Source organism: Prionailurus bengalensis, chromosome C1 (assembly GCF_016509475.1).
Source record: "Prionailurus bengalensis isolate Pbe53 chromosome C1, Fcat_Pben_1.1_paternal_pri, whole genome shotgun sequence".
In the NCBI taxonomy this organism is placed as follows: domain Eukaryota; kingdom Metazoa; phylum Chordata; class Mammalia; order Carnivora; family Felidae; genus Prionailurus; species Prionailurus bengalensis.
Genome location: NC_057345.1, coordinates 50,815,604 through 50,841,924, shown reverse-complemented (window position 1 = coordinate 50,841,924; position 26,321 = coordinate 50,815,604). Strand labels below are relative to the sequence as shown.

Genomic DNA, 26,321 nt, shown 5'->3' with positions numbered 1-26,321 from the left:
TGTCCTCTTCCTCCTTCCTTACCAACATAACTTCTCCTTTATTCCAGGTGGCACTATGCCCAGATTTAAAGAAATACATTTTCTGGACTTCCTTTCAGCTAATGTTAACTGGGAGCTACAGTTCTGAAATGGAAGTACAAGTCCCCAGAGATTTCCAGAAAAAACTCATTACATGGAGAGAGAATCATCTGGCAGGAGCCTTTCATGCTACGACCTTCCCTTTCTTCTTGCCTAGAAGGCAGAGGTGATATTGGCAGTGAAGCATGCATTTTAAAATCATGAAGAAACAGTGACTAAAGCAATGCATTAAAGACAGCAGAGCAGAAAGGAAGGTGTTTAAGACCCCGGCAGATCACCTTCTTCAGGGGTTTTTACATGAAAAAAATTACAGCCCCACTTGGTTAAGCCACCCCAAGTGGAGAGTTTTATAAGCAGCTGAATGCAATCCCTACAGGATACCCAGGATTCTACCAATTTAAGCAAAGTCTTCATATTATCACATTATATTATTCTTTGCACATGTGCATAGATGTTCATTGAATAGCTGTAATAGCAGAAGCTTTCATATTTTGATTACCCTATGTAACAGTAACAAGGATTAAATGACGTGACTGTCATTTAGTGGAAGCTTAATATTCATTTCCTTTACAATTTTTTTCATTTGAATTTCTATCAAAAATTTTCCCCATGTATCGTAATCTTTCTTTTTTTATTTAACAGCATCTTAATAGCCCATACTATTGATGTAATTTATCTGCCATCCCAAATATGATACTTTACATTATATCCTGGTTTTCAGAATATGGACATTACTGCAAGGAATATTGTCATGCTCTATTTTAGAATTCCCCTTTAAATATTAACTGAGGATTAAAAATTAAAAATCCCCAAACAAACCAACATTGAAACTTTCCTTCTATTTTCTACTTTCCTGTATCCCAAATCATGACAGGTGTGATAATAAGACATAAATATTTGGTCTAATTAAGGACACACCTCGGGCTGACTAAGCCTTTCCAGAGAGGCAAGTGCTCGCATCATGCTCACCATCAGCCACGCTCCAGAGCACCACTGACTCTTGGGAGGAGAGTTCTCCATGAGTCTGATGCCTGGTGTTCGCAGTGGATGTCCAGGGACACCCTTTGATTGCCTGGCTTTGGTGGATGAAGGGTCTTGCATTGTTGGGTTCCACAGGACTATGGCAATCAGAGGACCATTCTTGGTAGGCTACCATCACCAGGGCACTTCAAAGATGGCAGACTGAGGCATATGCCCCAGGCTTTCTGTGAAAAAGGTCACTTTGCTCGTCCTGGAGCTTTGGACTAAGGGGCAGGATTCAGGTTTGGCACACATCCAGTGCCCTACAGTGTGGCTCTAAAGGAACATAGGCTGTGAACACCACCTTGGCACTTTCCCTCTGCTTTGCTCCAGCTTGCTGGTATCTCCCCAAAAGGAGCTTATAAACACTCTTCTGGAGCCCAAATTTTTGTGACTGCCACCCAAGGCACACCTCAGATTGCCTGTCTTTGGTGGCCAGTGAGGCTTACACATGTGGTCCCTCAGGACCATATACATTTGCATACTTTTAAAGCTGCTGCCTAAGGGTTTGGCTTCTAGTCAAGGCCTGATTCTCCCCTTTTGGACACTGACAACCTCAGTTGAGGCACATCCTCAACTACCAGGAGCTATTAAAAATACAACAGCCTGCTTGAACAAGCACAGAAATTTGGGAAACAACCAAGAGCTGTGGTAGGGCTGAATGAAAAGTTTCACCTCCTATACAAGGCCACTCTTTCTAGACTGGGAGAGGTGGCAGTTTCATCTACTGTATAGAAACCAACACAGAAAGTCAAGCAACATGAAGAAACAGAGGAATGTTCCAAATGAAATTTAACAAAACCTCAGAATGCCTAAGTCAAAAGGAGATAAGCAATATACCTGATAAGAGTCCAAAGTCATGGTCATAAAGATGATCACTGAAGTTGAAAGAATGGATGAACACAATTAAAACTTCAACAAACACATAGAAAACATAAGAAAGTACCAAACCAGTCACAGAGCTGAAGAATGCAATATGTGAACTGAAAAATACACTACAGGTATTCAATAGCTGACTAGACAAAACAGAAGGATCAATCACCTCAAAGACAAGACCAATCAAAGAAGCAAAAGGAAGAAAGGATAAGAAAAAATGAAAATAGCTTAAGGGACTTATAGGACAACTTCAAATAAACTAATATTCACTTTCTATAGGGCTCCCAGAAAGAGAAAAGAAAGAGAAAGAGGTAGAAATTTCATTTGAGGAAATAATGGCTAAAACTTCCTTACAATGGGAAATGAAATAGCCATCCAGATCCAGGAAGCCCAGAGAGTTCCAAACAAGTTGAAACCAGAGAGACCCACAACAAGACATGTTATAATTAAAATGTCAAAAGTTAAAGACAAGGGAAGAATATTAAATGTAGCAAAAGAAAAAAAACCTTGTTAATATTTAAAAAAAAAAACCCACTCCCCATGATAAGATTGCCAGCAAATTTTTGAGCACATGCTTTATAGGTCACAAGGGAATGGCATGATATATTCAAAGTATTGAAAGAAAACACTTGAAACCAAAAATACTCTATCTGGCAAAATGATCATTCAGAATTGAAGAAGAGATAAAGAGTTTTCCAGACAAATAAAAACTAAAGGAGTTCATCACCACTAAACTGGCCTTACAAGAAATCTTAGAGGGGCTTCTTTAAGCTGAAAAGAAAGAGTGTTAATTAGTAATGAGAACCCATGTGAAAGAACAAATCTCACTGGAAAAGTAAATATATAATAAAGGTCGTGGATTATTTATAAAGCTAGTATGAGGGTTAAAAGAAAAAATAGTAAAATAACTATGATTACAATAATTAGTTAAGGGACACACAAGATAAAAATATGTAAACTATGATATCAAAAACATAAAACATGGTGGGGAGTAGTAAAAAGATTGAGCTTTAGAATGGGATCAAATGTAAGTTATTATCAACTTAACATAGACTATTATAGATGTAAATTGTTATATGTAAGTCTCATGGTAACTACAGGCCAAAAACCTATAGTAAATACACAAAAGATTTAAAAATATAAGCATACCACTGAAGAAAGTTACCAAACCACAAAGAAAATAAGAGAAGAAAGGAACAGAGAAAAACTACAAAAACAGATAGAAAACAATTAACAAAATGGCAATAAACACATACCTCTCGGTTACTACTTTAAATGTAAATGTACTAAAATCTCCAAAGACACAGAGTAGCTGAATGAAAAAACAAGACCCATCTACATGCTACCTACAAGACTCCTTTCAGATGTAAAGACACACAGAATGAAAGTGAAGAAATGAAAAAGTATATGCCATGCAATGGAAACTAAAAGAAAGCTGGAGCAGACATACTTCTATCAGACAAAATAAACTTTAAAACAAAGATTAAGAGACAAAGAAGGATGTTATATCAGGATAAAGTAATCAGTCCAATAAGAGAATATAACATTAATATAGAACACAGGAGCACTTAAACATATTAAGCAAACATTAATAGACCTAAAGGGAAAAATAGTGATACAATAACAGTAGGGGACTTTAGACCAAAAAATCAATAAGGAAACATCTACCTCAAATGACATGTTAGACCAGGTGAATTTAACAGATACATACAGAATATACCATTCCAAAAGCATTAGAATACACATTCTTCAAGTGCACATGGAGTATTTCCTAAGATAGATCATATCTTAGGCCACAAGTTTTTTTTTTTTTTCTAAGTTTATTTTTGAGATAATACATGCAACACAAGTGGGGGAGGGGCAAAGAGACAGGGGGACAGAGAATCTTAAGTGGGCTCTGCTCTGACACCAGAAAGCCCCACGCAGGGCTCAAACACATAAACCCTGAGATCACGACCTGAGCAGAGGTTGTATGCTTAACTGACTGAGCCTCACAAAACAAGTCTTAATCATTTAAAACAAAAATTTTTTAAACATTTTTATTTATTTTTGAAAGACAGAGACAGAGCACAAGCAGAAGAGGGAGACACAGAATCCAAAGCAGGCTCCAGGCTCTGAGCTGTCAGCACAGAGCCTGACAGAGGGCTTAAACCCATTAACTGTGAGATCATTGACCTGAGCCGAAGTCGGACGCTCAACTTACTGAGCTACCCAGGCACCCCACAAGTCTTAATCATTTAAGATGACTGAAATTAAATGAAGCATCATTTCCATCTGCAATGGTATGAAACTAGAAACTAGAAAGTTCATAAATATGTGGAGATTAAACAACATTCTTTGACCCACTGGTCAATCCAAAGAGAAATAAAAGAAAATGAAAGAGAAATTTTTAAAAAATGAAAGAAAAAAAAATGAAAAAGAAAAACATTGAGATAAACAAAAATGGGAATTTAACATACCAAACTTTATGTGATGCAGCAAAAACAGTTTTAAGAGGAAAGCTCATAGCAATTAATGCCTACCTCAAGAAACAAGGAAAGTCTCAAACAACCTAACTTTTACACATGAAGGAACTAGAAAAACAAATGAAGCCCAAAGTTTTTAGAAGGAAGGAAATAACAGTGATTAGAGCAGAAATAAATGAAATAGAGACTAAAATGATAATGGAAAAGACCAATGAAACTAAAAGCTGGTTCTTTGAAAAGATAAACACAATTGACAAACCTTTAGCTAGACTACTCAAGGAAAGAAGAGGTCTCAAATAAATTCAGAAATGCCACTGATGCCACAGAAATACAAAGAATCATGAAACTACTATGAACAATTATATGCCAACAAATGGGACAACCTAGAAGAAATAAATTCCTAGAAACATACAATCTTTTAAGACTGAATAAGGTAGAAATAGAAAACCTCAATAGACCAATTACTAACAAGGAGATTGAATTGGTAATTGAAAGCCTCCCAATAAACTAAAATTCAGAACCAGAAGGCTTCACTAGTGAATTCTACCAAATATTCAAAGAAAATTGATTACCAATCCTTCTTAAAATTTTCCAAAAAATGAAGGGGGTGAACTCTTCCAAACATATTTTACAGGCCAGCATTGCCTTGATACCAAAACCAGACAAAGATACAAAGATGCAAAAATCCTCAACAAAATATTAGCAAACCAAATTCAACAATACATTAAAAGTATCATACACCATAATCCAGTAAGATTGATTCCAAGGATGCAAGTATGGTTCAACCAATCACAAATCAATGTGATACACTACATTAACAAAATGAAGGCTAAAATTCTTATGATCATCTCAATAGGTGCAAAAAGACCATCTGACAAAATTCAACATCTGTTTATAATAACAACTCTCAAAAAAGCAGGTATAGAGGAAATGTACCTCAACATAAATGCCATATATGACAAGCTCACAACTAACATCAGACCTAACAGTGAAAAGCTAAAAGCTTTTCCTTTAAGATAAGGAACAAGACAAGAATGACCACTCTTACCACTTTTATTCAAAAAAGAAACCAAAAGCATCTAAATTGGAAAGGAAGAAGTAAAACTCACTATTTGCAGATGACATGATATCATATATAGAAAATCCTAAAGACTCTATCAAAAAGAAGTTAGGATAAATGAATTCTGTAAAGTTGCAGTATACAAAATCAACATGCAAAAATCAGTTGTGTTTCTTTACACTAATACAAAGTATCAGAGAGAGAAATTAAGAACAAATCCATTTACAATTCGATCAAAAGGAATAAGATACCTAAAAATAAAATTACCAAGGAGATGAAAGACCTGTATATTGAAAACTACAATATATTAATGAAAGAAACTGAAGACACAAATAAAAGATATTCCATGCTCATGGATTAAAAATATTAATATTTTTTAAATGTCCATGCTACCCAAAGTAATATACAGATTCAATGCAACTGCTATTAAAATCCCAGTGGTACTTTTCACAGAAATAGAATAAACAATACTAAAATTTATATGAAACCTCAAAGACCTAGATTAACCAAAGCAATCTTGAGAAAGAACAAGGCTGGAGGTAACATGCGGCCAGATTTCAAACTATATTACAAAGCTATAGTAATTAGAACAGTATGGTACTGGCATAAAAAGAAACACATACATCAATGGAATAGAGTCCAGAAATAAACCCACACTTAGATCATCAATTAATTTACAAAAAGGGAGCCAAGAACATATAGTGGGGAAAGGATGGTCTCTTCAATAAATGGTGTTGGGAAAATTGCACAGCCACATACAAAAGAATGAAACTGGACCACTATCTCACAACATACACAAAAATTAACCCCAAATGGATTAATGACTTAAATATAAGACCTGAAACCATAAAATTCGTAGAAGAAAACATAGGTGGTAAACTCCCTAACATAGGTCTTAGTCATGATTTTTGTAATCCAACACCAAAAGTAAAAGGAACAAAATCAAAAGTAAACAAGTGGGACCACATCAAACTAATCAGTACAGTAAACAATAAACAAAATGAAATGGCAACCTACTGAATGAGATAAAATAATTGCAAATCATATATCTGATAAGAGAATAAAACCCAAAATATGTAAAGAATTCATACAACTCAATACCAAAAAGCAAACAATCCAATTAAAAAATGGGCAGAGGATCTGAATAGACATTTTTTCCCAAAGACGACATACAGATGACCAACAGGTACATGAAAATTTGCAGAGAAATGCAAATCAAAACTACAGTGAGGTATCACTTCACATCTATTAGAATGGAAATTATCAAAAAAGCAAGAAATAACAAGTGCTGATTGGCAAAGATATAGAGAAAAGGGAACTTCTGTACACTGTTGTTGGAAATGTAAATTGATGCAACCATTATGGAAAAAGTATGGAGGTTCTTCAAAAATTTAAAAATACAATCACTATATGATCCATCAATTTCACTTATGAGTATTTAGCAAATAAATAAATAAAAATTAAAAAAAGAACACACTGATACAAAAGATACATGCACTCCCATGTTCATGTGTAGCATTATTTATGACATTTATTTATGATAGCCGAGATACAGAAAGAGCCAAAGTGTCTATTGATAAAGAAATCATGGAATTTAAAATGGAATATTATATAGCCATCAAAGGAATGAAATCTTGTCATTTGAGACAACATGGATGGAACTTGAGGGTATTATGCTAAGTGAGATAAATCAGACAAACAAAGATAAACACCATATGATCTCTCTTATATGTGGAATCTAAAACAACAGGGGTGCCTGGGTGGCTCAGTTGGTTAAGCATCCAACTCTTGATTTCAGCTCAGGTCATGATCTCATGGTTCATGGGATTAAGCCCGGCTGACAGCACAGGGCCTGCTTGAGATCCTCTCTTTCCTTCTTCTCTCTCTACCCTTCCCCCATTGTGTGCGTACTCCCTCTCTCTCTCTCAAAATAAATAAACATTAAAAATAAAATAAACAAGAACAACAAAAAAAACCTCACAGATACAGACAACAACAGATTGGTAGTTGCAAGAGGCAGGGGGTGAGAGATAGAAATGGGTGAATTGTTTTTGTGTTGTTTTAGTTTATTATTTTTTAAATGTTATTTATTTTTGAGAGAGAGAGAGAGAGAGAGAGAGAAAAAAAAAAACAGAATGTGAGCGGGGGAGAAGCAGAAAGAGGAAACACAGAATCCGAAGCAGTCTCCAGGCTCTGAGCTGTCTGCAAAGCACAGAGACAGATGCGGGGTTCAAACCCACAACCACAAGACCATGACCTGAGCCAAAGTTGGATGCTTAACCACCTGAACCACCAAGGTACCCCTGTTTTGTTGAGTTTAAATAAATTGAATAAATATTCTGATCTGTAGTCAGACACATTATCCATTGTACTATAGGCCCCCTTTAAATTTAATCTTAGAACAAACAAACAAAAAATTAGGCCTCTAAAGGTACAGGGAAGTCAATGGGATGCAGAAGCACAGTATACTTTAAATAACTTAGCTGGGTTCTACACCAAAATTAATGCAAAGTAGAAACTCTAAACTAGCATTTAGCACTTCATGATACCCTGATCTGAAAGACTGTCTTCCAAAAGAATCTATGCATTACTCAGAAAAGCTCCGGAGTGGCAATAAATATTCACCTATGCACCTAACTCCACGGGACATACCTTTAAAGACTAAAAGGGGGAAAACATGACTTACAGGAACTCTTCTATTACCTGCTAAAATTTTAATATATCCTGAATCTATAACAGCAAGTCAAAAAAACAACATTCAAATGCAAGACTGAGCTCTCAAAAGTTAGGTTGAAACTCTTGAATGCCTGTGCCCACATAAGAAATCAGCTTGTCAAAGTTACCTCTGGAGAATAAGAAAGGAATGAGGTAGGAGTAAAGTGTATCTTCCCTTTCTGAAAGTGGTAAGAACTGAGTAAGACAGAATGGATGTTCCATTTTGACTTCTGCATAAGAAAGGGGGGGTGGTTTTGGAAATTTGTTTAGATATTTTCCAATTACAGTTCTATACCTTTAAAAAAGCCGTCTCATTTCCGAATTCTTTGTGAGATTTAATTATTGACACCAAGCAGAAGAGAAATTTAAAAAATAAAACGGTCTCATTTGAAAAGTAATTTGACCATATAAGTAGTCAAAATTAGGGGGACCTGGGTGGTTGAGTCACTGGAGCATGTAACTCCTGATTTCAGGGTTGTGAGTTTGAGACCCACATTGGGTGTAGTGATCACTTAAAATTTTTTTTAATTAAAAAAAAAAGTCAGGGGCACCTGGATGGCTCAGTTGGTTAAGTGGCTGATTTTGGCTCAGGTCATGATCTTACAGTTCATAGGTTGGAGCCCCACATCGGGCTCTGTGCTAACAGCTCAGAGCCTGCAGCCTGCTTCAGATTCTGTGTCTCTCTCTCTGCCCTTTTCCCACTCACACCCTGTCTCTCTCAAAAATAAACATTAAAACAATTAAAAATAAATTTAAAATAAGTCATAAAATTATATATATATATACATATATATATTTTAAATGTTTATTTATTTTTGACAGAGAGAAAGAGACAGAGCATGAGTGGGGGAGGGGCAGAGAGAGAGGCAGACACAGAATCGGAAGCAAGCTCCAGGCTCTGAGCTGTCAGCACAGAGCCTGACGTGGGGCTTGAACTCACAGACTGCGAGATCATGACCTGAGCTGAAGTCGGATGCTCAACTGACTGAGCCACCCAGGTGCCCCTATAAAGTTATATTTTTAAGCCTTCCAGTACTTCCATCTGCAACCATCCCTCCTGAAGAAACAAACCCATTACCTGTTTAATACTATGCATTTCCCCAGGAGCTTGGTTACATTGCTCACGCCAGGACAAAGGACCTGTCAGCACCTCCCTGCTGAACACTGGTCCAGTTCTGCTGAATGAAAAGTCATCAGATTTCTCCAAGTGGTTGAGCTTATCTGAGTCTTTCCTTTTTTTTTTTTTTTTTTTTTTAATTTTTAATTTTATTTTAAGCGGTCTCCATACCCAATATGGAGCTTGAACTCAAAACCCTGAGACCAAGAATCGCATGCCCCACTGACTGAGCCAGCCAGGAACCTCGCTCGGAGTCTTTTCCTTTACACTCAGAAAGGAGCTTTGCTGAAGCACAGAGACCAACTTTTTGCAATATGAAGTTTCTGTCTAAAACTATAGGCAGAGGGACACCTGCCTGGCTCAGTTGGTGGAGCACGTGACTCTTGATCTCATGGTTTTGAGTTCAAGCCCCACACTGGGTGCAGAGATTACTTGGAAATAAAATCTTAAAAATAAATAAAATTAAATGTAAAGGTCAATAAAAAGGGTCAAAGGTCACAGGTTGCTGAATGGAGAAGTGATATCATTCTAAGACACTTCATATGTCAATACAAAATCATTCTTGGACTAAAGGTTTAATAAAAACACGAAGGCCAATAAATCCACCCTATCTCTCATCCCTGTTATGCTTGACCAACACCTCCAACTCCTTCCTTCCTTGCTGCTCTGGTTTCTCCTTCCATTCTCATACACCCCACTGATACCCCTTTCCCTCTCCCCGCCCCCAGGCCAAACTACCCATCACACTCCACGGAATCTCCTTGAATTGTCAAGAAACTACTCCACACTCTGATCTCTTCACCAAACATTCTCTCAACAGCTTCTGGTTCTCTGCCACAGATACCATGTTCAGGTGAATGATACTCACTCTCTCACCTTGGGAAGTTGGAAGGTGGGGGGCAGGGAGCAAGATTTTTCTAAACTGCTTTCCACCAACCATTAAGCCATTACTCTCCTACCCTCGTTTCAAAAGTGACACCTCTACTTTTAATGTACACATTACTACCACCTTATCACTCTTTTCAAATAATCTTTACCTAAATGACAAAAAATATAAAAAATAAGAAATCTCTTTGGATTCCTATCTACAGGATACAAATAGCACTTGCATTTGTACTTTGCTTTCATTCCTGGCACCTGTCTCTGTGGATTAACCACCAAAGGTTAATCTCTCTAGGTGCGCGATGTCTTTCTCTCCTTCTCCTCTCTCCAGGGACTGTGTTTAATAACTTCCTTTCCAGCATCTACATATTTCTTTGCTGGATCTTTCCCAGAAAGACACACACACAATACATATATCAATATATATGTAATTATGTATGCATAACCCCTTCTTCTTTACCTCAATCCAAAAATACCCTCTAGCTATCTAGATGATACGCATTCTGTCTCTTTTCATGACCTGGATTCTGAAAACACTAGTCTCACTGGACTTACTATGCCCAATTTCGGACCTGTTCAATTCTCAACCTACTGCTCTCTGATTTCTACTTTACTTAAATTGTTCTATGCTTACCTAGTGCATCCGTGTGGCCAAACCCCAAGTAAACTTTTCTGTTTTATCTGCCCTGACCTCTCTGTAGGCCATGATGAAGGTATGTGAAAACCTTTGGTAAAACGTTCTCTTGTCCGGTTTCTACGACAACCTCTAGGTTTAATTTCCTCTGAGTGACATTTTGTTCACTCCATTTCACTATTTTCTGCCTCCATTCTTACTTGTGATATTGCTGCTCTGCAAGACTCTAATTTTGGTCCCATGCTCTTCTTAGTATTTGAGCTTACCCTGGATGACTATTCAAATCTAGCAGTTTCACCTACACTTGATCTTGCTCCCAATTATTAACATCAGGATAGATACCAACATGAATCCCCAGAGTCACACACCTAATTGATTCCACTTCGCTTTGTTGTCCTATGGATACTGGAACCTTCATCTTGTCCCACACTGAATTCGTTTTCCCTTACAACCTGTTCATGCTCCTATAAACTTTTTTCTTTAATTAAAATATAACATACAATGTTATATCGGTTTCAGGTGTGTAACACAGTGATTCAATGGTTCTATACATTGCGAAACACTCACCATAAGTGTAGCTACCACCTGTCATCATAAAAATTATACTAACTACATTCCTTATGCTATACTTGTCTCTGTGACTTATTTAGTTTATAACTGGAAGTCTGTGACTCTTAATCCCCTTCACCTATTTCATCCATCCACCTCCACTCCCCTCCGCTCCAGTTTGTTCTCGGTGTTTAGGAGACAGTTTCTGTTTGTTCGTTTGTTTTGTCTTTTTAGATTCCACATATAAGCGAAATCGTATGGCACTTGTCTTTCACTGTTCGACCTCCCTCATTTAGCATGATACCCTCTAAGTCCATCCATATTGTTGAAAACGGCAGCACTTAATTCTTTCTTATACACCACATTTTCTCTATCCATTCATCTATCATTGGACACTGAGTTTGCTTCCTTTGCTCCTACAGTCTTGTTAAAGAATTAATGGCACTGCAATGCATTTATTGTCCTAATCCAGAGACACAAGTCACCCTCAACTATGTCCTCTCACCCTGACACACGTTATTAGTCACCAATTCCAACAAATTCTCTCTTAAATCCACTCCCTCCTTAATTTGTCTGTATGTCTTGCTTATGTTGTGAAACTCCTAATCTTTTAGTAATTGTCTACTATAGGGCATTTTTTTTTATAAGAGCAAAAAAACCAGACTACTTTATAATGTGAAAACAAAGATAAATGGTATCATACCATGCATCAGTGGTATATCTAGAAGACAGTGTTCCTGTGTATGCCGAGGTCTTGGAAACAACTCGAGTCCTGGGGAGTTGATATAAAGGCAAATCTTCTTGCTCCCTTCTTTGAGCCACAGCAGGAAGTTCAACAAGCAAGCCAGGACCTTGGGCATCATCTGGAATCATCATACCTACACAGCAAACCCAGATGATAGTGAACACAAGATGCTTTCATTTAGCCTTCATTCATTCAACAAATAGGCCTTTTCTAGGTAGAAATCTTATTAAGTAAAATGTTTAATATGTCAGATGGTGAAAAATGAAGGAAGGAAGGAGGACAGGGACTCCTCAGTGGAAGAGAGTTGCATTTCACACATGGCCTTACTGAAAAGAGGACATTTTAGCAATATAAATATTTTATCAAAAGAATCCCCTTAATGATGGTATTCTAATCTCACTACACATTTTCCCTTATCAACCTCAGCTGTCCCAACTGCAGGCACTCCTGCATTTCACTTATTAAAAAATAAATAAATAAATAAGGGGTGCCTGGATGGCTCAGTCGGTTGAGGCTCTGACTTCAGCTCAGGTCATGATCTCGCATTTTGTGAGTTCAAGTCCCATGCTGGACTTGAACAGCTCAGAGTCTTGAGCATGCTTCGGATTCTGTGTCTCCTTCTCCCTCTGCCCCTCGCCACACACACACACACACACACACACACACACACTCTCTCTCTCTCTCTCTCTCTCTCTCTCTCTCTCTCAAAAGTAAACAACCATTAAAGAAATATTATATTGCATATTTGAAAGTTACTTAAGAGAATAGATCTTAGAAGTCCTCATCACGCACACAAAATAATTTCACAGAATGACAAATAACCAAATAAAAAATCTTACATCAAAAAATGTTTTAATTTTAATTCCAGTGTAGTTAACACACATTGTTATATTGGTTCAGGTATACAATATAGTATTCAACAACTCCATACATCACCCGGTGCTCATCAGGTTAAGAAAACAGATTTTTAAAGGGGCTTTGTTTATAAATTTCATAATTCTTTTACAGTTGTTACCTATTTAATTCTCGTGTCAAACTATGAGTTAGAAAAGATACTAACAACTGTTATTTTATAGATGGAGAAATTCAAGTTAAGGAATTTTGCCAAATGGAATGTGCAAGTTTACCTGACATGCCATCTGTGTTATTTCCACATTTCCTGAAAAAAAGAATAACTGGGGCAGAGTTGTGCATAGAGTCCTACGACTCATAGGACCCTTACTGGCATAGGTCTATTAATCACTCTTAGGATACACCCGATTCTCAGCCAATTTTTCTTGAGCATATTACAAACATGATGAATTGTGATCAAATGTCTTCCTTAAATCCACACATTTATAGTATTTTTTGGAGCTCTGCCTAATCAGAAAATCACAAATTATTTCTAAAAGATATAGGTATTATCCTAAAACTTTTCCTATAAGCATTACCTCAACTCTTTCCATTTCTTCATAATGAACAAATTTTCTAGTAAACTCACTACTACTGCTTTTTATCTTGTCTAGAAACTTTGGAACTGGAGTCTAATCAGTTGGTAATGCAACAGAATCTGAAGAGAGAGTGAATTTAATTTTAATGCTCAGGTTGTGTTAAAGAAGTCTCAGGGTCTGTCCCCCATCCCTATGCACCCTTCACTCCTATTCTCTGGGGCCTCCATTCCTGCAAAGCACTCTAATCCATCTCGATGCCAGAGAGTTCTAGCTTGGCCTATGTCTGCTTCTTCCCCACTGAGGAGGGACCAGGGGTGGGACTAGATTCTGGCCGGAATGGCCAGAAACCAGTGTTAAGAGGGAACTGGCTTTATTTGCAGAGCTGGTTCTCATCCACCCACACTGGTAAAAGCAGACTGTTAAATTATGGCATTGGGTTTCACAGGTTGCTGCAGTTTGTTTAAAACTTTTCATTACCTGTTTCACAGAAAGGCTGCCGTGCCCTTTGCCCCACTCCTCCTCCATGGACTCTGGGTGCTGGTGCTCAGGCACGCATTTCTCATCTGTCACAGTGCGTGACACACTCACACTTTACAGAGCTGTTCGCCAAGTGCACTGCAGTTCCCAGAGCCCATAAAACAAATCAAGTCCTCGAGGACCTATGCAGTTGTTAGGGAAGGGCCATAATAGGAGCACAAAGGTTAGAAAAACAAAGAAGCTAAAAAAATTTTCCTGGACAAATGGAGGTTAATGTTTATAGGAGAGGAATGGGGGAGACTTTCAAAAGGTTTATACTTGGTAAGGAGCAAGAACAGAATGGTCAACAAAATAAAGGCAACGAGAATCCAAGTAGAGAGGAGGGTGGGTTATTGTATAACTTGGCCGCTGCCAGAGGGAGGGAGGGCTGGGGGTTGCAATGCTGTTGAATAGCCACACATGAGCAGCATTTCACTCTCTCATTCAACAAATATTTCTTGAGCACCTACTATGGTAACAAAAATCAGATACAAGCCTTGCCCTCCAGAAGCTTAATTTATAGGAAGAGGTAGGCATGCAAATGAGTATGTGTGTCTGACCCTTGAGTGCAATGACAGAGAATCATCCAGGGTTCCCTGGGGGCACCATCCAGACAAGGGCAGTCAAAGACTAGGAATCAGAACTACCTTCTGTCAGAAACCTTTTGAAATGTTGTAATACTAAATGTGTTATTGATTTGGAATTTATCTTGTAAGCTTTACCTTACTAATTATGCTCATTATAGGTTTATTTTCACAGCCCATGAAGAGTAAAGGCGCTTAGAAGCTACTGTTGGACTAAATATGGGATCAAGAATAGCTCTTCACATATAAGGTTCTCAAAAATAATTTTTTTTTTGATGTTTATTTTTGAGAGAGAGAGAGAGACAAAGCATAGCAGTGGAGGGGCAGAAAGGAGACAGAATCTGAAGCAGACTTCAGGCTCTGTGCTGTCAGCACAGAGCCCAATGTGGGGCTCAAACTCACAGACTGTGAGATCATGACCTGAGCCAAAGTCGGACGCTTAACTGACTGTGCCACCCAGGCGCCCCTCTCAAAAGTAATTTTTAAATTTATTGCTCAGAAAAAGAAATTTAATTGTTCAGAGATAAACCTAAAACTGTCTGATACTAATAAAGAGGTCAAAGAGTTACAGATTTGAAAGAGGGCTTAGAGAATACTTAGCCCAGGGGAGTTTACTTAGGAGAAGCTGGCGGGACTGCCTGGTGACACAGCAGGGTACCTGCTTTGTACAGAGGGACGTGGGACTAAGTATCAGCCCTTTGCTGGAAAGGATCTCAAGAGCAAAATCAAACTCTGACTAGAATAAATTCAATATGTATGCTGCTGAAATCTGTATCGACTCTGTATTAATAATTTCTCAGCCTACCCACAGTTAGCATTAATCCAAATAGTCATGCCTGCCACATGGCATTCTAGAGGCTTTCAAAATTTTTTCCTAAAAGCATGTGGTTATGAATGCATTTCCAGTGAGGACAGATCTAAGATATACAAGTTTAACTTCATTCCCAAAGCTATAATCTCTAAAAAAATAAATTCCCAGATCCTTGTAAAGTATCAGACTGAGGCAGAGTAGAGGGCATAATGGGGGGACCTCTAAAAGATACATCCAAGTCATAGAACTTGTCAATGTGACCTTATTCGGAAAAAAGGTCTTTGCAGATACATTTAAGTATCATGAGATGAGACCATCCTGGATTACCCAAGTGGGCCCTAAATCCAATGACAGATGTCCCTATAGGAGACAAAGAATAGAAGACACAGGTCAAGAGAAGAGAGCCGTGTGAAGACAGAGGCACACATAACAGTGATGCAGCCACAAGTCAAAGAAGGCTGGAGCCACCAGAAGCCGGAAGAGGAAACGAACAGATTATTCCCTAGGGCCTTCAGAGGGAGCACAGCGCACCTTGATTTTAGGGCTTTGGGCCTTGAGAACCGTGAGAGAATTAATATCTGTTGTTTTAAGCCACCAAGTTTGCGACAACTTGCTACAGCAGCCCTGGAAAACTTCGAGAGCCAGTAGAGGTCAGAAGTAATTTTGGAGCCATTTAGGTAATACACAGAGGAGAGCTCAAGAGGAACTACCTTCTCCATCTTCTTCCCAACTCTGCTGCTCTTCCCCACAAACACCCACCCCATATAGCCAGTTTATCCTTTCAATCCTGACAGTGTAGAGCAGTGAGTGATTCTCAACTCTGCCCCCCCCCAGGGGACATTTGGCAGTGTCTGAAGACATGTGATCTTGATCAGGCCTGGGAATGTGAGTACCACTGGCATCAGAGTTAGAAGGCAGAGAAGCTATTAACATTCTACCAAGCACAGGTCAGCTCTCCACCATAAAGAATCATCTGGTCCAAAATAGTAATGACATTGCTATAAAGTATCAGTGGCGATCAAACAGATATGGCCTATTAATTCAATTATTCATTCATTTGTGCAGTAAATCTTCTCTAAGTACTTAAAGGACTATGGAAATGTGATAAAAATTTTTAAAACAGTTTAATGGAACACTTTTGGGGGGAAAAGTCCCATTTTTATCCTAGTCACAATCGGTTATACATCATGAAAAACTGCATAAACTCATCAAATCCTAGATATTCAAAATTAACTACCCATGCTCTGTTTTGACTCGGAACTGACAACTATTTATCATCTCAGAGAGGACTTGAATCTTTACTGCTAATGACTCCATTCTCTCGATTTTACTCAACAGAATGCTGAATTCATAAAAACCATTACATGGCTTTCTATAATGCACTCCATCCCCTCCAATGTATTACCATACAACATGAGAATTGTCCAGAGAAAGACTTTTCCTATAAGCAGAGTCATAACACATGAAGGACAGCATAAATCCTGAACAATGGCTCTATAAATCCCAGTGCTGTGAAAGAACTTAACAGTCTTACCTAGGGATCTCAATAATAAAACAGCCTTTGATATTTCAGTGTTGGATGAAGAAAAATTATTTTTCACAGTTGAATTTTCAAAATTATGTAAGAGTCAATATTGGGGGTAGGCAAGGAGAGGCACTATACTTTTAGGATTCTTTAATGGAAACTAAGTTATTAATGCACCAAAATTGACCATAATATATGGCTATAAAAATGTTTCATAAATGTTTAAAATATGACTCTCTTTATTAATATTTAACAACCTCATTCAATGAGCTAACAGTATCACTTAATAGCATCAGAGGTTTTAATATATATTAGTAGAGACTTATTTCAAACTTAGCACGTAAGGTACTAGTTTTAGTTTTAATCCACACTGCTTATAAAAAGCAAAATCAGGCATTGAAAATATAGCCCTTTCAGAAAAGAGAATCTTAAGTTCTATGTTGAAATATGAGCCAGGTTTATTCTTCCAGATATTCTGAAGCAGATTAATAAACATTTAAATTTGCATCATTATGAATGAAAATAGGACAGTAAGACTTATCGTCTATAAAAACAAAGCTGAAAGATTGCAAAATAATGTAATTTGTGTTTATGAGAAACAAAAACCACAAACCTAAATCCAGACTGCTTTGTGTTAATGAATTAAGATTTTCCAGATCATCAAATCTGCCTTGTTGACTGCTTCCTTCAGATGAGGGCATGGAGGGTAGGGAATCAATGCCAAAATTTTCTTTCATCTTGAGAGGAAGAAAGACAGAAATGCATTAGTACTTCGTGATAAAATGAGGTACATCATAATGTTGTTCAAACCAGATAATGATTGCAGAAAACTGGTCCTGCAAACAGGCCTCCTCAAGTAGTGGTTTATGCAATGGTAAGCAGTAATGAATGCTGGTAACTTAATCTCCACAAGAGTACTAATAGTTTTTTAGTACTATTAGGTTAATAGTTTTTTTTTTCTTTTTTTTTTTTTACACTGGATTTTTTTTCACAAAAAAAATTGTTTTATAAACATTAATGAGTGGATTTAAGTAAACAATCACAAAGGTATAAGAATAAAGATCTATCCAGTCAAGCAAGGTCAATGGCTGACACACACTAACTCATAGAGTATGTTGGAGCACAACCTCAATAGCTTCACTGACAATCCCAAATGAACTGGTGGATTTTCACAGCTCTGAGCTCTTGCTTTACCCTCCCTAACACCTTTATCTGCCCGGCAAACACCAGCTACCCAAACCTAAAACCTACAGATAAGCACATTTTTGCATTTTCCAGTTGTCTTCCTTTGATACATGTCTTCTCTGGTTTCCCAAAGTTACAACCTTCCAGAACATATGATTTTCGCTGAAATATTTTATTATCATATTTTAAAAACTTTTATAAGCATAAAATTAAATGACAATGTTAGGGCCACCATAGGGATATACTGCAATTCATTTAAGACAAGTAACACCTATGTCATTCTCTGTTGGAAATTTAGCTTGTTCAAAACTAAAACATGAATGACATCTTTTACAGGGTCCCCATTTTTTTTCATTATGTTATATTGGTCAGACCTCAATGGTATGAGAAGGATCTCTCATAAACTGGTGAACCAAATACTGCTAGCTTTTTCCATACAGATTATGAATATAGCTAAGTATAGAACTGTATCAGATATTTAATGGAGATATTCAACTCAAATATTAAATTGGGGTGAGAAAGGAGATACAACTATATAGTTGCCTAGAATAAAATAAGAATTTCTTAGAGAAGGGAATAAGGAGGAAATAGTAAGCACTGAATATTTATATTTTATAGCAATTTGGGACTTATTAAAAAAAGTTTATGGCAACTATATGAGGAATAAGAGAATTGATATCTGAATCTGAATTTCAATATAAAAGGGTAAGATCTTTAGGAAAAAAAAGTTTTATGAAAAAAAAATTTTTTGAATGTTTATTTTTGAGACAGACAGAGCATGAGTGGGGGAGGGGTAGAGAGAGAGAGGGAGACACAGAATCCGAAGGAGCCTCCAGGCTCTGAGCTGTCAGCACAGAGTGCGACACGGGGCTCAAACTCACGGACTGTGAGATCATGACCTGAGCTGAAGTCAGACGCTTGACTGACCGAGCCACGCAGGTGCCCCGGAAAAAAAAGTTTTTCTAAATAGAGAAGAAAATAAAAAAACATACAATTAGTCTTAGGTAATTAATCCTCAGGCAAGAGTCAGATATTTTTATTCATTTATTTTTTCATGTTTTTTATTTATTTTTGAGAGAGAGACAGAGTGTGAGCAGGGGAGGGGGAGAGAGAGGGAGAAACAGAATCCGAAACAGGCACCAGGCTCTAAGCTGTCAGCACAGAGCCTGACACAGGGCTTGATCCCACGGATCACAAGATCATGACCCGAAGCTGGACACTTAACCGAAAGAGCCACCCAGGTGCCCCAAGAATCAGATCTTCTAAAAAGGGGCAAAAAATGTGGACATTTCTTCAGCGGGTGGCCAATGAACACATGAAAAGTTGCTCAACTTTTCTTAATAATTAGAAAAATGCAAATCAAAACCACAATAAGGGATGCCTGAGTGGCACAGTCAGCTAAGCATCCGACTTTGGGTCAGGTCATAATCTCACAGTTCGTGAGTTCGAACCCTGCATTGGGCTCTGTGCTGACAGCTCAGAGCCTGGAGCCTGCTTCATATTCTGTCTCCGTCTCTCTCCCTGCTCCTCCCCTGCTTGTGCACTATCTCTCTCACTCAAATATAAATAAACATTAAACAAATTAAAAAACACACACACACAATAAGATACTACTTGGGACCTATTTAAAAAAACAAAAACAGGGGCGCCTGGGTGGCTCAGTCGGTTAAGTGGCCGACTTTGGCTCAGGTCATGATCTCGTGGTCCGTGAGTTCGAGCCCCGTGTCGGGCTCTTTGCTGACAGCTCAGAGCCTGGAGTCTGTTCAGATTCTGTGTCTCCCTCTCTCTGACCCTCCCCTGTTCATGCTCTGTCTCTCCCTGTCTCAAAAATAAATAAAATGTTAAAAAAACAAACAAACAGAAAGCAGGTATTGGCAGGCATGTGGAAAAACCGGAAAATTTCTGCACTGCTGGTGGGAACGTAAAATGATACAGCTACTGTGGAAAACAGGATGGTGGCACCCCAAAAAATTAAACACAGAATTACCATATGAATTGCCATATGCAATGTTGCATCTGGGGAAATACTCAAAAAAATTTAAAACAGTTATTTGAACAGATACTGTATACCAGTGTTTGCAGCAGTATTATTCGCAATAGCCTTAGGTAGAAACCCAGATGTTCATCAAGTGATGAAGGAGTAAACAAATTGTGGTATATACATACAATGGAATGTTATTCAGCCTTACAAAGGGAGAAAATTCCAACACATATGATGTGGATGAAACTGGAAGGCATTATGCTAAATGACATAAGCCCCGCACAAGAGGACAAATATTGTATGATTCCACTTATATGAGATACTGAGTCAAATTCTTAGAGAAAGAAAGTAGAACTATAGTTTGTTGCCAGGGAATGAGAGAAGGGAAGAATGGACAGTTACTGTTTAATGGGTACAGACTTTCAATCTGGGAAGATGAAAAAGTTCTGGAGATGGATGGTGATAATGATTGTACAATAATTAAAGTGTATTTAATGCTACTGGAACTGTAAACCTAGAATGATTAAAATGGTATATTTTATGTTCAGTATCCCCTCCTTATCTGTGGTGGACACATTCCAAGACCCCCAGTGGATGCCTGAAACCAAAGATAGTACTATACCCTGTATATACTGTTTTTTCATATACATGCATACCTATGATAAAAGTTTAATTTATAAATCAGGCACAGTAAGAGAGTAACAATAAATAATAAAGAAATAGAATATATTCCAATAAGAGTTATGTAAATGTGGTCTCTTTCTCTCTCAAATATCTTACTGTACTGAAGTCACCCTTCTTTTTATGATGATGATGTGAGATGATAAAATGCCTAAGTGATAAATAGCGAGGTGAATGGTGTAGGCACATGTCAGGCTACTAGTGACCTCCTGACACTGTTGGAAGGAGGATCATCTGTTTCCAGACCTCAGGTGACCGCAGGTAATGGTACTGTGAAAGGGAAACCACAGGGACTACTAGGATGTATATTTTACTACAACTAAAAATAAAAAACCAGATCTGTAAATCTTGATGGTTTTACCCTTCAATTAAAATGGAGAAATGAGTGATAGAGAAAGGTAAAGTTAAGTAGCAGGTACTACAAATATAGTTACGTCTGTACCCCAAAATGGATGTTACAATAAAGACAGAAATGATAATGTTCCTCTACCCTTCTGGAGGGCACTCTCTAAATAAGAGTATTGAGAATTATATATTTATAAAATATTCAAATGTTTTAACAATCTACCCAGGGATTGTAATATTAGATGATAAATTTTTTTTTTAATTTTTTTTTTTAACGTTTATTTATTTTTGGGACAGAGAGAGACAGAGCATGAACGGGGGAGGGGCAGAGAGAGAGGGAGACACAGAATCGGAAACAGGCTCCAGGCTCCGAGCCATCAGCCCAGAGCCTGACGCGGGGCTCGAACTCCCGGACCGCGAGATCGTGACCTGGCTGAAGTCGGACGCTTAACCGACTGCGCCACCCAGGCGCCCCTAGATGATAAATTTTTATCACAGGACTATATTTCTGAGAGGAGGGTAAATAAAGATTCAAGCCCATCCTGATCTTATGTGTGTAACTGTTATAAAGAATCAGAATATTCTATCAAAAACATGCCACTTTGGCATAAGGATTATTTTGAGAGGAAGACAAATGAGAAACAGCACACACAGAAAAGCTATCTTCCCCTGATTCTTTTTTTTTTATGAAATTTATTGACAAATTGGTTTCCATACAACACCCAGTGCTCATCCCAAAACCCTGATTCTTGATCACTAGAGAGGACACTAGATTTTGTTCTGCTAAGAGATGGCACCAAGAGAAACATACATAACAAAACAGCCCTTATCTTCCATCAATTTCCCCCTTATATTTACCTTCCTACAGCTCTGACCCTAAAACCTAAACTCCTTTTCCTTTGTCTTGTTACTTCTCTAGAAATGTATTGTTCTTTGTTAAAATGCCACATAAGCCCGAGTTCTAAGCACCCCTTTGAGTTATTCATCACTGAGTTTCTTCTGCTTGTGTGCATGCCACACTTGTTAATAAATTGTTTTCCTTTTGCCAATCTTTCATCAGCTTAATTTCCACAGCCCAGCCACAAAACCAATGAGGTTAGAGGAAAAAAAATTGTCCCTCCCCTACACTGTCATCATTGTAGAGTCCAGAAAGGGAGGAAAAGAGTTAATGCCCAAAACAAGAACATATAATTATTTAAAGAAAATAAAATTTTGTGCAGACTAGACACATTAGGTCTGAAACAATTTTAATCAATGCCACTTTAGAGGGTTTACAGAGGTCACCTCACAGAATCAGAAATGGAAAATAAAAAGAAGGAAGCTAGGAAATTTAACAGAGATTCAGTAATTAGAATGTATGCCTTTCAAAATGTGAGCATTGAATGTTGTTATAAACCAGCGTTTCAAATAGTAATTTAACAAACAACAGAGTAAGTGGTTGTATTGTGAAGATCATTGCTATGTGCTTACGAATGGAATTCTTTTAAAGCCTACTGCCTTGCAAATGAGTAGTTGAGATCAGGATAAAATTTTGACTGATAGTATGGATTCAAAAATTACTGTATCTTGGGGTGCCTGGGTGGCTCAGTCTGCTAAGCATCCTCTTGGCTTCAGCCAACACAGGTCGTGATCTGACAGATAGTGAGATGGAGCCCCACATCAGGCTCTGCGCTGGCAGTATGGAGGCTGCTTGGGATTCTCTCTCTCTGCCCCTCCCCCATTTGCACTCCCTCTCTCAAAATAATAAAATAAACTTTAAAAAAAAACTACTGTATCTCAAACAACTTAGATGAAAATTAAGATGGTATATCCAGAAAGCTGTGTTAAATGACCGAAAAGTGATTCTAGTGGTAATGGAAATATGGACATTCAATATGTGTTGAAAGAATCCAAATAAAATTGCCATTAAATGTAAGAATGCAAAAAAATTTAACATTTGACAGTGTTTAAAATGTGAATGTTTAAATTTATGATGTAAATATGGTGAATGTAGCTTTGACTATTTCATCTAGAACCCTAAAAATTTATACATTAAAATGGGCCTCTTTTTCAGGTTACCTTGTATTTGGGTAAATAGAAAATTTTCCTTATAGAATAAAGCCACAAGTGACTATTTGAGAACATTCACTAATCTGTGATTAGAATTTGTTCCACATAACTGGATATTCTGTTTGAGTTCAAGTACTTAGCGGTATAGGAACGGGACCAGCAAGGAAAGAAAGCACCAATGTCAATGGCAACACACCAGGTGATTCTCTGTTACTTCTTCCTATATCCAGGTATTATTCACATAATCTTAAAATATCTGTTCTCTGGTAGGCTTCCCAGAGTCCTTTATCATGGGTAATCCTCTAGGGTCCATAAATACAGCTTGTAGAGCACCTTGAATAGCAGAAGGACCCATAGCATTTGCAAAAGGGGAGAAAGGAAGATAGGTTTGAAGGAGGAGGGAGCACAAAAACCAGCCTCATGAGCCCTGTAATAGAGCAAAGAAAGGCCCACTCCCCACAGCACTGCAAGAAAGTGGCTGACCTCCGTGAGGGGAACAGTGCACTGTACCTAAATATATTGTTAAGTGGCCTTTTAAATATCCCTATATAATAAGTTTCTTTTCATTCACCTGGAAATTAATCTTCAGCATGAAATGAACAAACAAACCAAAACATTAAAAAATGTCCCTAATGAAAGATTCCAATTGGTGACCAGTTAACTCTAATTTTATAAAAATAAAGTTTATTGGTTATCTAATAGCAAAGTCAAACCTATTGAAATATAATGCTTTCCTGTCAAGTTGAAAACAGGTAGTATCACAAATGTAAAGATAATTTTTTAGAGTTCAGTGACCTTCTATTTAGTATGACACATAACACAGAACAGTGTGGGTAAGCAAGACATAAACAAGAGATCTTTAATTAATTTTGCCTTGATTTTTCCCTGATAAATACTATGTGAGAAATACAACGCTGTGTTTCTCTGGGAGATAAAAAATCACAAATGGCCAAACAGCTCTTTTTTGAAATGGATAATCTGGAGAAATAAATCACTAAAAAAATCAAGGCAAAAACCACTATAAACCACTATAAAAGGCAACTGCAGCCTATTGACTCTCACTAGAAGTTATATAATACAGAAAAGATGAGTTTATACTTACAGTAATACACAGTACGGTGTATCTTGGAAAAATGATTAATTACAAAAATTACCTTTTCCATTACATTTTTTTTTTGAAATGCACAGGACTTAGCAACAGGGATAGGGAGGGAGGGAAACAGAATGGGGGGATGTGGAAGATCTGTTCTCAACCCTTACCATGTTTTCAGCGCTGTAGCCATACTGCTGTGTTTCCTGGGAATAGATACTCATCATGGACCTTGCTTCTTGAAGCTCAGGTGGTTCACTGTCATGTAACCACTGTGTGCCAAAATGAAGTTCCTTCACGGAGGGAACAGGAGCAGCCTCTTGAAGGTGCGAAGAGGCATACAAGTCCATGGACTGAAAGCGATCTTGATACAGCTCATATTCTTCATCCACAAGCATCTCTCTTTCTTCCCCCATCTCTTGCAACCTGGGAGTCAGAAATTCACGCATCTCCCAGGCCTCCTTGCTGTTGTCTATCTCTTTTTGTTGGGACTGGAAAGTCTTCCCCAAATCTAGGAACGGCTCATCTACAAGTTCCTCTTGATAATAGGGTTCATCTCTAAATCCCTGTAAATAAAAGTTGCAAAATAATTTGAATTCCCTCTCCTTTAAAGCGGCACTCTATACATTAACTGGAAGGTTAACCCATGACAGAACCACAGTGACTACATTCCATGCCCAGCCACAGCTAACTTGAACGGCTCTCCATCACAAAGGAGGAGAAATAAATGCTCACTCCCACACAACCCTCAAAGCAGGAAAGGGACAAACAGTTGAGAGGCAGAAATCTGCCACTGGCAAGGTGAATGACTATTCTAAAAGGTTCGTTACACATTAACCACCTGAAACTTCTCAATCAGAAATAAGAATTTTGTTAACTGCTACATGAATATTTAACTCATGCATCTCAGAGAAAAGTAGTACATAAATATAGATACACATCATTCTATTCCCTAAGAAAGCAAAAACTTAAAAAGTCAGGATTTTCAAGCTTAGCTAAATCAAAATAAATTATGGCTATTGAAATTATCAAAAAGCATTCTCCATAAACTAAAGATATGGGAAGTAGGTCTCAACTACTTTGAGTATGACTATTTTATAATATGCCTATGTAACAGACATGTAATTTTTTCATCTGTAGTGAAATTACATGGCAAAAAGGAATGAATATAGAATGCTTTCTAATTAATTTATATTTTACTAATGAGAAGATCAAGTACATGCAACTGAAACTAAATAGTCACATATGTGCAGAAACTTTGTTGAATTCCCAGGTAATGCCTGAGAAATGTATGGGTTTGCTGAGCCTCTAACCTAACCCTGGAGGATCCTCAGAGTGCTGACCACATTGAGGCCCAATTCCTCCTGAGAGATCAGTGACATTTTCTATTTGGAGACCTATTCATTAAATATTACCAAATGTAAATTCATGGAATGAATCACTACTTCCCACCTTTATATTATTATAGCGTATCAAATACAGCAACCTAGTTAATTTTTTTAAAGGTGTATTTACAGGGTATATTTAAAGAAGTCATATACTTATGAAATTTTAACAAAAAATGTTGACACTAAAAAACCCACAATGTACAGTATAGAAATAAACATCAGGGGCGCCTGGGTGGTTCAGCCGGTTAAGTGTCTCCGACTTCGGCTCAGGTCATGATCTTGCAGTTTGTGGGTTCGAGCCCCACGTTGGCCTCTGTGGTGGCAGCTTGGAGCCTAGAGCCTGCTTCACATTCTCTGTCTCCCTTTCTCTCTGCCCCTCCCCCACCTCAAAAATAAACATTAAAAAAATATGTAAAGAAATAAACATCAGTTTGAGACACTGTCAATAAATTATGCAAAAAATATCACCAGATGGTTGCTATCAAGTAAAGCAAAACCATACACCATTCTCTACCTGCAAAGAGCAAAATAAGCACAATTCATTTTAAGAATAAAAAAGGAAAAGCTTCAAAATATACTTCCTAAAATTAAAGCA

The 26,321-nt window shown here is 37.6% G+C and overlaps 1 protein-coding gene across 1 annotated transcript in view; it reads right to left on the bottom strand.

Moving 5' to 3' along the window:
- PATJ (PATJ crumbs cell polarity complex component) overlaps positions 1 to 26,321 on the bottom strand; it is a 368,834-nt gene that overhangs the window by 230,493 nt on the left and 112,020 nt on the right. Inside the window, 3 exon segments of the mRNA XM_043575139.1 lie at positions 12,100 to 12,274; positions 17,621 to 17,744; positions 24,509 to 24,904. Of these exon segments, the coding sequence (XP_043431074.1) occupies positions 12,100 to 12,274; positions 17,621 to 17,744; positions 24,509 to 24,904 (695 nt within the window).